We start from the raw sequence: 17,100 nt of genomic DNA, 5'->3' as shown, positions 1-17,100 counted from the left end.
AAAAAAGCAGTGAGTACTGCTTTCAGTCAAGCTTTTGCACAAGTGCTGTTTCCAAGGAAGCCATCAGTACCCTTTGGTGTGTAGCAGAAGTGCTTCATGAGTTTTCCCACTCGGTCACACAATAGTAAGAAAATAGACTTAAAGGTATAGATTTAATCAAGTGTTTTTCCCGGCTTCATCAAGAACATCTTAAGTGGAGTTCCCATTGTGGTGCAGTGGTTAACGAATCCGACTAGGAACCATGAGGTTGTGGGTTCGATCCCTGGCCTCGCTCACTGGGTTAAGGATCTGGTGAAAAGGCAAAAAAAAAAAAAAAAAAAAAAAAAGATAAATAAATAACATCTTAAGCAAAACTGACATAAAATTAAACAACTTTTCTTTTTCTTTTTTGTCTTTTTGCTTTTTTCTGGGGCCGCTCCTGCAGTATATGGAGGTTCCCAGGCTAGGGGTCTAACTGGAGCTGCCACTCTATGCCTGAGCCACAGCAATGCCAGATCCGAGCCGTATCTGTGACCTACACCACAGCTCACGGCAACGCCCGATCCTTAACCCACTGAACAAGGTCAGGGGTCAAGCCTGCAACCTCATCGTTCCTAGTTGGATTTGTTAACCACTGAGCCATGATGGGAACTCCAAACAACTTTTCAAAAATATTTTACTTCACAGCAAGGAGTGAGTGACTGTCAGTACAGTTTGGTGGGATGACCTTGATTCCAACTAAGAAACCAGGGTTGTCCCCAGGATGGCTTCTGTATCATCAGTGCAGATGTCAACACAGTGAAAAAGACCAATAACAGCTTTACATTATTGTGGAAATACTTTTGACCTCATGGACCCGTGAAAGGGAGGTGTGGGCAGAGGCCTCAACCGAATTTTTATAACTACTTCGGTAGGTGTAAGGGTGGGACTTCTTGGCACTAAAACATAAACATCTGATGGGTTGAAACAGTGGTCAGCCTGATGGTACTGGAGTCACCCTGGGGGCTTTGAAGCCTGGGTCCCCAGCTAGAGGCTCTCCTGTGAAGTGTCTGGGATACACCCTGTACCGAGGAATTTTATCCTCCACCTTACCCCCTGCAGCCAAGGGTGAGGGCTGCTGGCTTAGAGGTAGATTCCTTTCCTGGGAGGCCCAGTCCTTCTCAGCAATTGGTTAACTTACTGTTCTTGATGACTTGAAAACATTTTAGAGGCAAATACCTGACTGAAATCCAGGGGTATTAAATTGACCTGGGTATAATCTTGGGCTGAACAAAAGTCATGTGAAATAATACGAGTGGAGTTCCGGTCGTGGCTCAGTGGTTAACGAATCCAACTAGGAACCATGAAGTTGCGGGTTTGATCCCTGGCCTCTCAGTGAGTTAAGGATCGGGCGTTGCCATGAGCTGTGGTGTAGGTTGCAGACTCTGCTCGGATCCCGAGTTGCTGTGGCTCTGGTGTAGGCCGGCGGCTATAGCTCCTATTAGACCCTTAGCCTGGGAACCTCCATATGCTGGGCCCTAGAAAAGGCAAAAAGACAAAAAAAAAAAAAAAAAAAATTTAATATGAGACACATTTTGGTTTCTTGTCTCCTCGCATTTACTTAAAGGGTCTACTCCCTCCCTTCAGAGCGCTGTCGGGGACCTGAGGAGCAAAGACAAACATTTATGACCTTATTTTTAAAAGGAAGTTTATAAAAGAATCTAAATCCCACCTCTCAAGGGAGCCAGCCTTGAGCACTCTTAACTATGGCACCCCTCTGTTCAGTCCCCTTCCTGCCAAGAAAAAGACCTTGAGAAATGAAGCCCTTGCATTTTGAGTTGTTGGAATAGAGTTCAGGGTAGGCTCTTCCTGTGCTGACCTAAATGTATGGATACAGGCAGCCAAAATGCTCCTAATTTCAAGTTTTCTCAGTATGAGAAGGGTTTCAAAGATTGAAGAAGGGATTCCTGGCAAGATCTCTTAGAATAGAGCACCAGGTGGAGTGAAAACTCAGTGTCATCTTCTCTCTCCTTCCCTTATCCGCTCCCTGCAGGAGCCCTGCGCTCTCCCCAGGTCTGCCCTGCCAGACAGAGCCTCACACTGACTCTGGCATCTTGCCAACGACAGGAAATTTGGAACTGGTGGCCTATGGAGAAAAAACCTTTCCTGGTCCCGAGACCTTTTCTGGTCAGGTCAGAGACGTGGCATCTTCTCTGCATCTGACTTTGCTGTAGGCAACACCCTGGGGTGTCCAGGTCATTGTGAGGCCCACAGAGGGGAGGAGGGAGCAGAGACAGCAGAAACTGCGACTAGGAAAACTGGCAGGTACCCCTGTGTATGAGGTGGGGGCTGCCAGGATGCCATCAGCTGTGCCCAGGGCCAACATGGCAAAGCCTGCACTTTTCCAGATCCAGTTGGGATTTTTCCTTGGAGGCGAGTGTAGACTTTGTAACTACTATGCCAGCGGCACCCTCCTTCCCATCTGGTAGGGCCCAGAGTTCTGCCTTCTCTGCTCCACAGGCTGCTCTGACACCCCAGAAACTTTTGTGTGTGTGGTGTCTCCTTTTTTTCCTTTGGAATTCCCTTCACCTTCTCCTTTTTTTGGGGGGGGGGTCTTTTTAGGTCCGCACCTGGGGCATATGGAGGTTTCCAGGCTAGGGGTCCATTCAGAGCTGTAGCCGTCAGCCTGCACCACAGCCACAGCAACTCAGGATCTGAGCCGCTTTTGCAGTCTATACCACAGTGCATGGCAACACCAGATCTTTAACCCACTGAGCAAGACCAGGGATAGAACCCAAATCCTCATGGATCCTAGCTGGGTTTGTTAACTGCTGAGCCACGACGGGAACTCCATTTTTTTTTTTTTTTTTTTTTTAAGTGTCTTCTCTGAAAACCTTCTCTCATCCCTTAAACTCTCCCTTGCACTCTGCATCTACCCTGAACTGAGTGGAAGCTCCTCGAGGGCAGGGCTAGGCTTTTGCTTATTTTGGACATTGCCTGCCCAGCACTCTGGGAACTGCTGCACACAATGGATGTGCTGGTTACTCACCTAGTTTCTTAGTGGCCCCAGGGCAGCCTGTTTCGAATCACAGCTCCCTTGGAAGGCCTGAATTGCTTTTCCTCTTCTTTATATTTTCCATCTTCTCCCATATCTCCTCTTTGGTTTCTTTGATCTGGTCTTGCTCAACCATCATCCTCTCTGTGTCTGTCTGTCTGTCTCTTTCTTCCTGCAGATTCCTTTGCATCCTGTTGACCTTTCACACGCCTTTGAACCAAGCCTGCCTCAGGCTTTAAAGGCCAGCTTCAGGTTCACTTTGTTATGTAAAGCTTCACCTTACAAAAAGTGACCTTGACAGATTCCTCCTCCAGGACCAACTTACATTTAAAAAAAACCAAAAAAACCCCCAAAACCAAAAAAACGCCTTGGGAAAAAGGAGAACCACGGACTGTAACATATTTCTTGCCCTATGGTTGGGAGTGACTTTAGTGAGCCAACATCAGCAGAACTTGTACCTTGATGGCTGAACTTAACCTTGCTCTCCCGGCCCCACGGTTTTTGTTTCCCCTTCAGTGTGTGTATTTGGGAATCTCCCCTTGCCAGTGGGCCCTGTAGCAGCAAAGACTACATCTTTTGTCCCCCAAAGCGTCGCACAGGGGGCAGGCTGCCTCACATACAATAGGTGCTCAGTAAGTTTACTGCTCTGAGCGAGAGTGGTTTCTCCAGAAGTAGGGGCAGGTGACGTCCCTGTCCACCATCAGGGTTACCAATTAGTGGTGTGAACAGTAGGCACGCCACCGCCTCAATCATCAGGCCTCTCCTGCACTAGCTCCGCTTTAGCTCAGAAAACCCACCCATCCTCTGGGTCCAGAGGGAGATGGATGAGTGGGACTGACTTTCCATGTCTCCCTTTTCATTCCCTACCCTGTATGGAAAGAGTCCTGAGGCTGTGCATGTCTCAGTTTTCTCCAAATCTAGGCAATGTCAGGAGCTGATTAGTCTGGACATAGGGTCTTCCTGCAGAGAAGACCGCTCAAAACAGGGAGTCAGGGAAGCCTTCCTGTTTTAGAAAGTGGCGCCCGCTGTCTCCTGCAGATTCCGTAACATGTCGGTAAGCGATGTTATCTTCAGACCTTAATTTTTCCTTAAAAAAAAAAAAAAAGAATGTACAAAATGACTTGTACTTTTTCTGTACCTTCCTGTTGCTCAGCATAACGTGTTAGTGGCTGGTGGGTAATTTTGAGATCTCGGACTTAACAGTGCACAGTTTTGCCTGGTTGGTAACTCTTAAAACTAGAAGCTGAGTAGGACAGGGTTACAGAGAAAACTAGAAGCTGGTAGACACAAATCCTCCAATTACATGAGAGCATCGTGAATCACAAATAGTCTTATTATTTACACTTCGTAAATTTTGGTTTCCTATGTGATCTTTCATATAGAAAACGGTGGCATTTGGCTTTGTCATTGGAAAGGGAGCATGGCTCCAGGTTTGAACATAAAGGACTCAAAGTGCAACAACTCTGGAAATCTTGACACTAGACAAGAGTGGGAGAAAAAGCCTTCACACACCTTAAAATGAATTACTGGTTAACTACTAGTAATATGCCATGGGCCCTGAGACCAGCATATAACACTGCAGGATCAATAAGGGTATTTATCATGTGTGGGTATTGATCTCTCAGGAAGGAGTGAATCATATTTCACGCTGCATATGTTAGTACAAAAAAAAAAAAAAAGTAGCAGAGGGATTGGGAAGCCTTATCAGAGAACTGGCCGTGCGGAAGGTAAATGTGCAGAGCCACAGACCTGATCATTGCAGTGAAAAGAGGTCGAGTCTGGAGGCAGCGTCTCTGTTGGATGATTGCTGCTGGTCATTTTTCCAGTTAACATAGTTTTGCAGGCCTGCTTCCTTTCCTGACATCGAATCTAGACCTGCTGGTTTTTCTTCCTTACAGCACACACACTAGGACTAGGTGATAAGTAACGAAACAAAACAGCTGGCTTCATGCTTCTGTTTGCAACTGGGCTGAGGAAGGACTTAGAGGCTGATTATTCCTATAAGGGGCCACTGGTTAAGGAAGCTACCTATCTTCTACAACAGTGCCATTGTGCTTTCACAATGAGTGTTATTATTAAGTCATCTTGTTCAGTTTTTACTCTAGAAGAATAAAGAGCGAGATCCAGCTTAAGAATTTTCAGCAAACTCGTTAAGATGTTTCCTTCTCAGTATTCTTCTCTGGTCTTTGTACTTGGACTGACTATGCAGTTTGAAGTCCCTGCCACAGTGTCATGAGGCATGAGGGGTAGGGTGGGAGGGGGAATCCATGATCCCAGTCAGGGGCCTGATACAAATTGGTGCATTCAGCTCAGGTTTCTGGAGCCAGTGGCAACTTTTACTGTTTTTTTTTTCTGTAATTCAGAAAATGGTTAGGAGTAGCCTGTTAGGCAGTTGTACAAGAAAACCACTAAGGAAGTTCTTTAGTGCATATATATTATCTATATTATGTATATATATATATATATATATATATATATATATGGGCTATTTCAAATTTTGTATGCTTAGTTATATATTTTGTGGCTTTTGGGTTGGAAATCCTTCTGGTTTATCGTCAATTAATAGTGACACTCTGCCTGGAGTTCCCGTTGTGGCTCAGTGGGTTATGAGCACAATCAGTATCCATGAGGATGCAGGTTCCATCCCTGGCCTCGCTCAGTGGGTTAAGGATCTGGCATTGCAGTGAGCTGTGATGTAGGTTGAAGACGTGGTTGGATCCTGCGTTGCTGTGGCATAGGCTGGCAGCTGTAGCTCCCTAGCCTGGGAACTTACATATGCTATAGGTTTGGCCCTAAAAAGAAAAAAAATAGTGGCATTTAGTCTGACTTACCAGTGGTGAAGAGGACGTCTCTAGTTACTCTTCTGGAAATTCTGCTGTAGCAGAGGTTGCCGAGAGGGCACGTCCCAGTTGCATTCTTACCCTGGGCGAGAGCTGCATGTTCCTCCTCCTCAAGCTGGAATAAGTAAAGCGTGGTCACTCAGCCTTTGAACAAGGACCTGAAAGGAGAGGTGGGTGGTGTCCCTGGTCCCTGGATGGTGAGTATTAGTAGTGTAACGTTGTGGCTTGAAAGGAATTCCCAGAAAAACAGATGTGCCAGTGATTTTCATGTGCTTCTTTTTTCCCCCATTACTGCAGCCTCTGCGTGCAAGTTTATAGTTACCTCTTCTGACTTGGAGTGTTTAAAGAGCCTAGTCTGTTCTAATCTATAGATCATGTATACATACATGTATAGAAGAGATTGTTCTAGGGAGTTCCCTGGTGGCCTAGTGGCTAAGGATTTGGTGTTGTCATTGTTGTGGCTTGAGTTCCATTCCTGGCCTGGAAACTTCCACATCTCATGGGCGTGACCAAAAAAAAAGAGAGAGAGAGAAAGAGAGAGACTGTTCTAGACCTGTCTATTCTCCTGCCTCCTTATTTTAGATCCATCTTTTGTCCTTGGATCAGATTTAACTTTCCTAAAATATTTATGTTACTCTTTTGCTCTGAAAACTTGTTGACTCCCTAGAGTTTGAGGGCAAACCCGAGGTCCTTGGTGGCATTCACATTCAAGGCCGTCCACAGTTTGTCCCAAAGTAACTTTCCAGTATCATCATCTCCTGCCCCGTGTCGTGAACTCTGCACTCCAGCCAGGCTTGTCTGGTCACTGTCCCTAGAACATGTCCTTTTCCTGCTTCATGATCCTCTTGATGTTATTCTCCTCTTTGGATTGCCTCCCCAACCCCACCATCTCTGAGTCACGCCATCCTGACTCATGTCTCTGCACCTTTTGCTGCGAGTGACATCTACCTGTACTGTCATTGTGGCCATTAGATTTTTGTTTTATAGGTTTCTCAGTCAACACCTAATTTTCCCAAAGGGATGACACATTCTTAAGAAATGAAACGTTATTGAGTATTTCTTTATGCTTTTTTACGGCATTTAATGCAAAGCTTTGGATATAGTTGTGATATTATAACTAATGAATTAACTGAAGATCAAGAATAAATGATTTTTGCATTACCTGAACCTCTTTATTATCCAGAAGCCTTATGAGGAAAAGTATAGTTTGTCAAGTGGAATAAGCACTTAAAAGGGTGATTAAGCTTTTGCAGTTAGAATAAGTAAAGCCCGGGTGTGGGCCACGCAAATCAGAACCATCTGGCAGCAGTATACCCACGGCTTGCGATTCAAGCTCTACAGTGATTTCTGTAGAAGCCCAGCATCTTTATTCAGTGGAATTCATTTGTATGCTCCTATTTGATAACCGTCAGGACTGTCAAAATAATGCAGTTAGGAGTCATATAGTTTTAGGAATAATTTTTGGAGCAGTTGCTTTGAATCTTTAGACCAGTGGTTCTCGAGCTTTTGAGCCCATCTGAACCTACTGAGGCCTTTTGTTAAAATTGATTGCTGAGCAGTGCTCTGATTTGGTGGGGCTGGGGAGCTGTCTGAGAGTGTGCGTTTCTACAAGTTCCCGGTGGTGCCAGTCCTGCTGATTCAGGGACCATGCTCTGAGCACATGCAGTTGTATGGATGTTTATTTCAAGCTTGGGACTTTCCATGTACTGGTGGCATCACATAAAGGCTGGGAGGCATAAAGCTTTTTTTTTTTTTTTTTTTGGCTTTTTAGGGCTGCACTTGTAGCATATGGGGGTTCCTGGGCTATGGGTCCAGTCAGAGCTACCGCTGCTGGCCTACAACACAGCCACAGCAATGCAGGATCTGAGCCAAATCTTCGACCTACACCACAGCTCGTGGCAACGCTGGATCCTTAACCCATTGAGCGAGGCCAGGGATTGAACCCTCCACCTCATGGCTACTAGCCCGATTCGTTTCCGCTGAGCTGTGATGGAAACTCCCCATAAAGCTGTTTTTAACATTGACCACGAATTTTAATTTGGAACTTTAAAACACAGTTTGGCAGTTTATAAAATACAGAATTTGGTAGTTCTACGTGTCCCTGGAACAGGTGCCCTCTCCTAGTGCTTTTGAAAATGTCACTTTTTAGATATGTTTAAACATTTTTGGAGTCTAAATATTTAGGCGTTTTCTCTTACAAAGATTAAAGGATTTTTATTCTTTAAATGCTGGTATGAATTGAAGCTTTTCCAGCATATATCTGAATGTATTCTTAAAGCTCAATATGATTTGAAAGAGGGAATAAACTATGGGTAAGTGATGGCATTTTAACTAACAGTCATCTGTAGCAAAACAAATCCTTGCTTTGACCTGATGTAGCATTTTATTTGAGGTTTACACTGAAGCCATTCCCTTGTTACTTTGAGGATTATTACAACATTTCGTTGCTGGATAAACTGAGGTCTGATAAGAGGCCCTGACTAGGGTTATGATGTAGAATCCATGAACTTGGGCCCCGATCCTTGAATGCTGGTGTCTTTGGGTTTCTTCTCTCTCTCTCTCTCTCTTTTAAGGGCCACACCTGCAGCATATGTAAGTTCCTGGGCTAGAGTCAAATTGGAGCTGCAGCTTCTGGTCTACGCTACAGCCACAGCAACATGGGATCTGAACTGCATCTGTGACCTGCGCCACAGCCTGTGGCAACACTGGATCTTTAACCCACCGAGCAAGCCTAGGGGCGAATCTGCATCCTCCTGGATACTAGTCAGGTTCTGAACCCACTGAGCCATGATAGCAACTCCTGGTGTCTTTGGGTTTCTCTTCAGTCCTTTACCTTTACTTTATTAAGAAGCTTGCTTTTGCTGGGTAGGCCCTGGGAGTACCCAATGTTTTTCAGCTGTACGGATAGGGATTAGCATCTAAAATGCCTGTGAGATTGTGTATGGATGTCCCTCTGATGCTTGTGACTGGATGGTAAGAATGTCATTTAATCCCTTTCTGATTTAAATGTCCATCTAATTTACCATTTTTATTGTTTTGTAATTGGGTAAACAGTAAGGACATGACATTGAAAAGAAAAGAATTAGATACTGAAAACCACCTCTTTTGCCATTAAATTGTTGTTTAAAAGTAGCAGAAAGGACCAGGGTAAAAGTTCAGGAGGATAGAAGGGCACCTGCCTTCTTGAGCCACTGTAGAGTAATGAAATTGGAATTTCTCATTTTGTTAGCTGGGAAGAGGAGGAGAGAAGAAAGGAAAGAAATAGAACAAGATAGTGGCCCTGGCAGCGCATTGCCGGGGCTAGAAGTGGACGGACTTTGGTGTCCTTTCAGAGAAAAGAATCTTCAGGGCTGACTGTAAAAGGAGACTGTAAAAATACATTTTTGTTGTCGATCTCTCCTGAACCTTCCAGAGTGTGCCTGTTTAGTCACCCCTACCCCACGTTCAGCCAGTGGACACTTTCTGAGCACCTGCTCTGGGCCAGGCGAATTCCTTTGGGAATCTCTCTCTCCATGAGCTTCTTTTCCTTGCCTCCATGTTCTCAGCTCTTCACTGTGTTTTAAAAATGAAATAAGAGTTTCCACTGTGGCACAACAGGATCCTTGGTGTCTCTGCAGCTTGAGGACACAGGTTTGATCCCCTGCTCGGCACAGTGGGTTAAAGGATTTGGCGTTGCTGTAGGTTGCATCTGTGGCTCAGATCTGATCCCCAGTCCAGGATCGAACTCCATATGCCTCAGGGTGGCCAAAAAAAAAGAAGAAGAAGAAATAGCATCTTAGACTTCTTGAAGCTTCTAGTTCTTCCTCGCTTTATTTCGATGCCAGGCTACTTGAGTAAACATTTTCATTGACCCCTTCTGCAGATACTTACTGCCACATGTGGGGCACGGGATGGGAGATAGGGTGGGGTGGGGCAGGGTGCTTTGAGCTGGGTCCCCCCACCTCCTCCCAGCCCCGACCAACCAGAGAGAGAAGGCTTTTCACCACATTCATCTGTCTCCTCGCTCCTCTGTCTCCTGTAGGCTTCTGCTTCTCCCACTGTGCTAAAACCACAAGGCCCAAAGACCTAAAAGACATCTGCTGGTCTTTTCCAGAGATAATTCTGCTTGATCCCTTAGCAGCAGTTGACACTGCAGCCTGCCTCTCGGGGATCCATGTCAACTTTGTCCTCTGTGACATTGCGTTCTCACCCGCCCCTGTTCTCCGGGGTTCTGGCCTTGTTTCTCCTTTCAGAACATACTCTTCTGTAACAGCTCCCTCCTCCTTTCCCCAGATGCAGTCAGCATCTCCTGGCACCAATCTCAGCCACCCCCATGAGTGTCTGTGCCCCTGTCTGCAGACCCCCAGCATCCTGAGTTAGCAGACCTACCAGCTCGTCTATGCTGCCTCCCCAGGTTCCTGCTCATCCCTGTTGGTTTATCCTGGGTCTTAATTCCTGATGCTCGTCAGTCCTGCAGTTCTCTTGTCGAGTTCATCACCCCCACCCGACGACATCCCTGGCACAGGTCCCCTCTCTAGTACTGGCTATCTTCTGGGTCTCTCCCTTATGACTTCAGCAGCTCTCTGGGGGCTCTCGCTGCCTCTGGTCTCTTCCCTTCGCTTGTCTTAAAATTGCCATCAGCTGCACCACCCTGTAGCATCTCTCTGACCCCCTGTGCTTCTTACTCGGGAGTCGTCAGTGGCTCCCAATGTGCCCTGGAGAGACTTCAGAGCTGGTCTGAGGCTTCCCCTCACCAGGCCCCAACCCACCTGTCAGACTGGACCTCTCTGGCCCCTTTCCTCACCCCATTCTTCTATCTGATGGTCCTGTCTGTCACGTCCAAACTCCCTCCCGCTTTCCTGCTGCCGTTTCCTTTGCCCTGGCTGCTTCATTCTCAGTACTTTTTCTCATTTTCACCCATTTCTTGCTCTTCTTTTATATTTTTTAAATGATTTTTATTTTTTCCATTATAGCTGATTTACCGTGTTGTGTCATTTTCTACTGTATAGCATGCGGACCCAGTCACACATACATATAAACATTCTTTTTCTCACATTATCATGCTCCATGATAAGTGACTAGATATAGTTCCAGTGCTACACAGCAGGATTCTTGCTCCTCTTTTAAAGTGCAATTCAGGTGCAGTTTTTTCTCTGTAATTCCTTTCCAGGCTGTACATTATCTGTCCAGCCTTTGCTTTTCCGTAGAAATTTATGTGTGTTCCTGTGTGAGAGTCCTCGTTGCACTCTGTGGCCCCATCATTCATCCTAGACTGTAGAGTCCCTGTGGGTAGTAGGGACAGCCTGATAACCTTGCAGCCGTTTCAGGCACCGGGCCCAGCTCTGAGAACATTGTTTTAATGTATGTCCCTGTTGGGGTGTCCTAGTCCATTCAGTTGTTTATTGGAACTGACACAGTTTAATGTCTATACCCTAGGTTGGCAAACTTCAGCCTGCAGGATCACTTTGGCTCATGGCCTGTGCTTGTGAATAAAGTTTTATTGCAACACAACGACACAGCAGCCTGTGCATTCTACAGGGGAATGGCCATAGGCCTAAAGTAGTTACTAACTGACCTTTTACAGAAGTTTGTCTCCCTGGGTCTATACCATTGTCCAGGCTTTGGAAGGATACAGTATCAGCTCTTGGAAGGAAGTGAAGGAAACAATGTTTGCTTAAACTCTTAGCCTCTTGCCTTGGCTTTGGGACATATCTCTGTGGACTAACCATAGTAAGGGCACTGGGGTTTTTTAATTCCTTTATTTAAAGTGAAGTACAATTAATTTTTTTAAGTCTATTGCAGACAGCCAAGTTAACCAGATTTGCCATATTAGAATAGGAATTTCTAGGTAGAAGTTAGACCTGGTCAGGCCTAATTAAAATGAAAATACCTAAAATGTTTTTGGTATTTTCAGTAAAAATACTCACCAAGGGCCTGTCAGCTGTGCTACCAGAGTTAGGCCAACCTTAGAAGGCCTCCTGTATGTCAGCCACAGAAACGGAGTGTCTGGAGCCTTGTTCTCTGGATCTTGAGGAGAAAGACCATACGTGGCAAGGTTTAGAGGTACAGGTTTGTGGCCCCACCTGAACACTGCGTTGTCTGTTTCTTTCTAGAGGGACGCATGGTCATCCAGGATATTCCTGCTGTCACCAGCAGAGGGCACGTGGAGAACGCACCTGACCTCGTCTCAGACTCCACCTACTACAGCAGCTTTTACCAGCCGTCTCTGTTCCCTTACTACAACAATCTGTACAACTACCCGCAGTACTCCATGGCCTTGGCAGCAGACTCCTCTTCTGGGGATGTGGGAAGCCCCCTTGGGGGGTCCCCTGTGAAGAACAGCCTTCGGAGCCTCCCGGCACCTTATGTGCCTGGTCAGACAGGAAACCAGTGGCAGGTAAGGTGTTACCCAGAGAGGGAACTGGATATGCGAAAACCACATGCATAAACACACACACATCTCCCACGCACACCCATCTCCCATGCACACCCAGCTCATGTGTGCCCATTATGCAAAACACGTAAAGTTTTCACTATCCATAAAATCATTTAACCCATGAGTTGGCTGTAAGGAATTGTAAAGAAATAGGCACATATTTGTTTGTACTTTCAAATTTGACTTTTCTCATTCTTCAGTGTCATTTTATATACATATTTTTATTATTATATGATTCCCTTTATTTGAAATAACCAGGATAGGCAAAGAGGATTCATGGTTGCTTAGACCTGGTGGGGAAGGGAGGAGGGGGAGATATAACTAAAGGTGATGGGGTTTCTTTCTGAAGTGTCATTTTATATTAATACCCAGTTGGCCAGAGTCAGCTTTGCCGGTAGCTTACTGTCTGAGCCTCATGCCCCCCCCCATCTCCTCCAGCTTTGCACCACTCTTTGGAGCAGCTTAGCAATGACTTAAGTGTGGCCTTCTGGGTGGCAGTGTTCCTAGTAATGAATTTGCGCCCTGGAAGGAGATGCGTTAGGACCTGTGGGTTTGCTTGGGAGAGAGGTAAGAGAAGGAACTAGGTCACAGTTGTGCTGGGCCATCCTGAGTGCATTTTTAGCTGGGAATGGAGGTCCGTCTTTCATACACTAAGTATGTGTTTTTAAAATAGGGTGCAATCAAGAGCTTTTAATATTGGGGGTAAAACCAAGCGTTTTGCATTATCAGGGAATGTTTATACAGCGCTGTTCTGCTTCCTCAGTCATCACCATTTCTGTCAGGCCAATATAGCAGCAGCAGATTCAAGGCACGGAAAGCATTCGTTCACCTTGTGGGGATGTGCACGCGTGAGTGCCCCTCAAAACCCCCCTCTGACTCCTTCAAGACACCACTTCTGCAAGGACGTTTCTCATTTTAGGCACATTTACCATCTCATACTTTCCCAGCTGGGCTTTGGTGTCTACACAATGTGGTGTATGTATTTGGGAGGTTAAGGCAAATCTTTTTTATCCTCACTTTTTAAAAATGTGAGTTGACATTTTCCGCTGAGCAATTCTATTCCCTTTTGCTTTTATAGATGTGGGGAAGGTGCTGGTGCTCACATCACCCTATTTTTTTGGATTCTCACCCTGGCCTTAGGCATCTGACTTCCTTGGCCTATTAATCCCCTGGGCTATTCATTTTCATAGGTTTTCCATATGTTTTATTTTTAGAATCATACTCTTTTTTAAGGGAACTTAAGGTGTTCCCTCTGTGGGACAGTGGGATCCAAAGCATTTCTGGAGCACTGGAATGCTGGGGGTGCAGTGGGTTGAGGATCCAGCATTGCTGCAGCTGCAGTGTGGGTCACAATGGTGGCTCGGATCTGATCCCTGACCTGGGAACTCCATATGCTGCAGGGTGGGCCAAAGAGAAAAAAAGGTGGGGGGGGCGGGGCCGGAGCTTAAGGCATATTGGTATTAGAATTGAGAGGTGGAGTTCCCACTGTGGCCAGTGGTTGGCGAACCTGGCTAGCATCCATGAGGATGTGGGTTCAATCCCTGGCCTCTCTCAGTGGGTTAAGGATCTGGCATTGCCGTGAGCTGTGGTGTAGGTCGCAGACACGTCTTGGATCCTGTGTTGCTGTAGCTCTGGCGTAGGCCAAAGACTATAGCTCTGATTCAACCCCTAGCCTGGGAACCTCCATATGCTGCAGGTGCACCATAATAAGACAAAAAAGGAAGAAAAGAAAAAAAAGGAAAGAAAAGAAAAAGGAAAAAAAAAAGATCGAGAGGTGATATGGATGTAAAAGAAATGCAATGATTTATCCATCCTCAAGCTGTTCCATTCCAGGCCTTTCAAAGCGCCAGTTGGATTTTATGACTTGGCTCTGGTTTTAGGTTGATTTCTGTTAGAGACTCTCCTCTAAGAAAGGAGGAAGAAGTATCTTATAGTTCTTCAAAAACCACCCCATCCTGCAGGGTCCCAGGAGCCAAGGGGCTACTACTGAAGTGTCCTGGTTTTCTAACTACTTCTAGGCTTTAAGGAGAAGTTAGGGAAGGTTTGTGAACACGTTGACTGATGAGAAAGAAAAACCCTAAGTGTCTTCTGGAAAAAAAAAAAAAAAAAAAAGGCAGCACACAGTTTTATGGCAGCATCCGAAATCTCCTAAATTAAATAACCCTCCCACTTCGTCAAAATCTTTCTGATGGTGTAAGATGCCGGACATACCCCAGTTAATTCTTATTCCACCTTGAGGACCTGCGAGGGCGAGGCTGAGGACTTGAATTTCTTTGGAGGTCCTTGCCAAGATCCACCTTTGGAGACCAGGGACAGCTAGGAAGAGACATTCTCTAGGGCGGCAAAGTTGCCTGGCTTCCAAGCACTGCTCAGCGCCCTAGAGATTCTCTGGAGGGCACGTGCATGGCCCCCAGCTAGCCAGGCAGGGAGGAAAAGTCTTGCCCAAACTTTCTTAGTCCTATGGGGGGCCTGTAGTTTTGTTGCTATTCTCATGCCTTCTTAGAACCACCGCTTAACTGGACCTGAGAGGGGCCCTAGTTAGAGGCCCAGGAAAGACATCGAGGCAACATTTAACATAGGAGTTTGTTTTCAAGGAGGCCTAGGCTCAAGCCTTCCTATTTCTTAGCCAGTTGGTTATATATTCTCATGTAACAGATTATTTTGCAGAAATAGGTCCTTCTCTGCTACCCTGGTTGATGCCCATTCCTATTAGTTTGTCATAAAACCCACCCTTATAGTTCTCATTGTTGAGCAGTGAAGCCTCCCTCTGCTCTGGGAGCCAGATGGTATGTCTTCCTTTTAAAGGCGAGGCCATAGAGGAGTTCCCATGTGGCTCAGTGGAAATGAACTCGACGAGTATCCCTGAGGACATGGGTTTGATCCTGGGCCTTGCTCAGTGGGTTAAGGATGAGGCCTTGCCATGAGCTGTGGTGTAGGTTGCAGATGTGGCTCGGATCCCACGTTACTGTGGCTGTGATGTAGGCCAGCAGCTGTAGCTCTGATTCGACCCCTAGCCTGGGAACCTCCATATGCTGTGGGTGTGGCCCTAAAAGGGGGGGGGATAAAAAGGTGAGGACATAGAGACTTAGAGAGCCACTACAGTCACACAGCCATGACATACAGAGCTGGGGTTTTTGGTCTTGTCTCTCACGGTATGTTTCCCAGCACTGTCTGGGGAGACCTGGGCCTGCAGCTGGCTCAGCGCTCCAGGGACAGCATCAATTAAGTGCAGATACGGAGCCTCTCTTTAGGGCTTGGAATGTCTATCCAAGTTCTCTGCTTTATATTGGGCATCTTCTTGGAACCTCTTCTGATTTCTCTCTTCACTCATGAAGATCGGAGATTAGCAGAAACTTCTAGGACAGTGCTGAGGGAGGTCTGAGGTCCAATGGCTTTTTTTTGTGTGGGAGGGGCGCACTCATGGCATATGGAAGTTCCCAGGCAGCTCATGGCAACACTGGATCCCACTGAGCGAGGCCAGGGATTGAACGCACATCCTCATGAATACTGGTCCCACTAAGCTACAAAGGCAACTGTGAGGTCCGATTAACTTTTGGATGGCTAAAAACCCAGCTCCTGGTGTTTTCCTGAAATACACAGGCTCGGCCACTAGTGTTTAAAATATGCTGAATTCCTTGCAGTTTGGGAGTTGCTTTTGCAATCTACATTAGATTTCCTTTGAATGTGATTATCATAAAGCAAATGTAGGCATACCTGCAGCATGTGTGTAACCCAAAAGATGATCCTAATGATTGAGGTGAGGGGGCTTGACTGCATGGCCTTGCCATCTCTTCTAAGGCTGATATTTTATGAGTCTGTGGATTAATCTTGTAACCAAATATGAACAGGAATTTAACTTACACCCTTGTCACACACACACACATTAGTTCTCTTGGAAAGAAACTCAGATTAGCAGAGGCAAACTGTTATCTATAGGTTAGATAAACAACAAGGTCCTACTTTGTAGCACAAGGTACTTTATTACATCTGGTGATAATGGAAAAGAATATGAAAAAATATGTATACGTATAACTGAGTTACTTCACTGTACAGCAGAAATTAACACAAGATTGTAAATCAACTCATAAAACTAAAAAATTGCAAATCCAACATCCATATAAGCCATCAGTTTGCAAAAGGACAGGTGAAAATTAGTGCAGTGATGATCAGAGCTGGAATGGATTTCACAGAATTCAAGTCCCTGCCCTCCTGCTGCAGGGAGGCTGAGGTCTGGAGCCGGGGGGCTGTAGTCAGCACTGCAGCTGGGTGATGACAGAGCCTGGCCCAGAAACCAGGCGTATGGACTTAGGGACACAGTACAGTGTGCTTTGAGGAGCACAGAGTCTGATGTGTGGAGATCTATTTTCACTTTTCATTCGGGACTTAGCTGTTCATGTAGTCTTGAGCAGAATACTTACCCCTCTGAATCTCAGTTGTTTTGTCTATAAAGTGGGCTTAGTACCACCTTCATGGAACTGTTGCATGGACACAATGAGGCTGTGTGATGACTGAGTGAGAAGATTACTGTGTGTGCCAGGAAATGCTATGCTGATATTAACTTCAGTGAATTTCTTTCATTAGCTGTTATTTTCTCTTAGCCCTGCTCTTTTTTGAAATCTCTTTAATTTCTAGCCTCTTGTTCATGAGTATTTTAGTTTGCTATCTCAGATCTCCTTTGTAATAAAATGGGGTATATATAATGCACTTTTTAGTTATTGTTCAATGAACCTGACACGTGAATGTGGACCAAGTATATAGATGTATATGGAATATTTTTTATTGGGGATGGGGAAGAATTTTTGATCCACTTAAGAAATAGAAAACTGGAAGCA

At 45.6% G+C, this 17,100-nt stretch overlaps 1 protein-coding gene across 1 annotated transcript in view; it reads left to right on the top strand.

The window, feature by feature from the left end:
* Positions 1–17,100, top strand: part of DMRT1 (doublesex and mab-3 related transcription factor 1) — a 111,958-nt gene that overhangs the window by 29,712 nt on the left and 65,146 nt on the right. The window contains 1 exon segment of the mRNA NM_214111.1: positions 11,946–12,229. Coding sequence (NP_999276.1) covers positions 11,946–12,229 — 284 coding nt within the window.

This window comes from Sus scrofa, chromosome 1, assembly GCF_000003025.6.
Source record: "Sus scrofa isolate TJ Tabasco breed Duroc chromosome 1, Sscrofa11.1, whole genome shotgun sequence".
NCBI classification, from domain to species: Eukaryota; Metazoa; Chordata; class Mammalia; order Artiodactyla; family Suidae; genus Sus; species Sus scrofa.
This window is presented reverse-complemented; position numbering and strand designations above follow the sequence as displayed.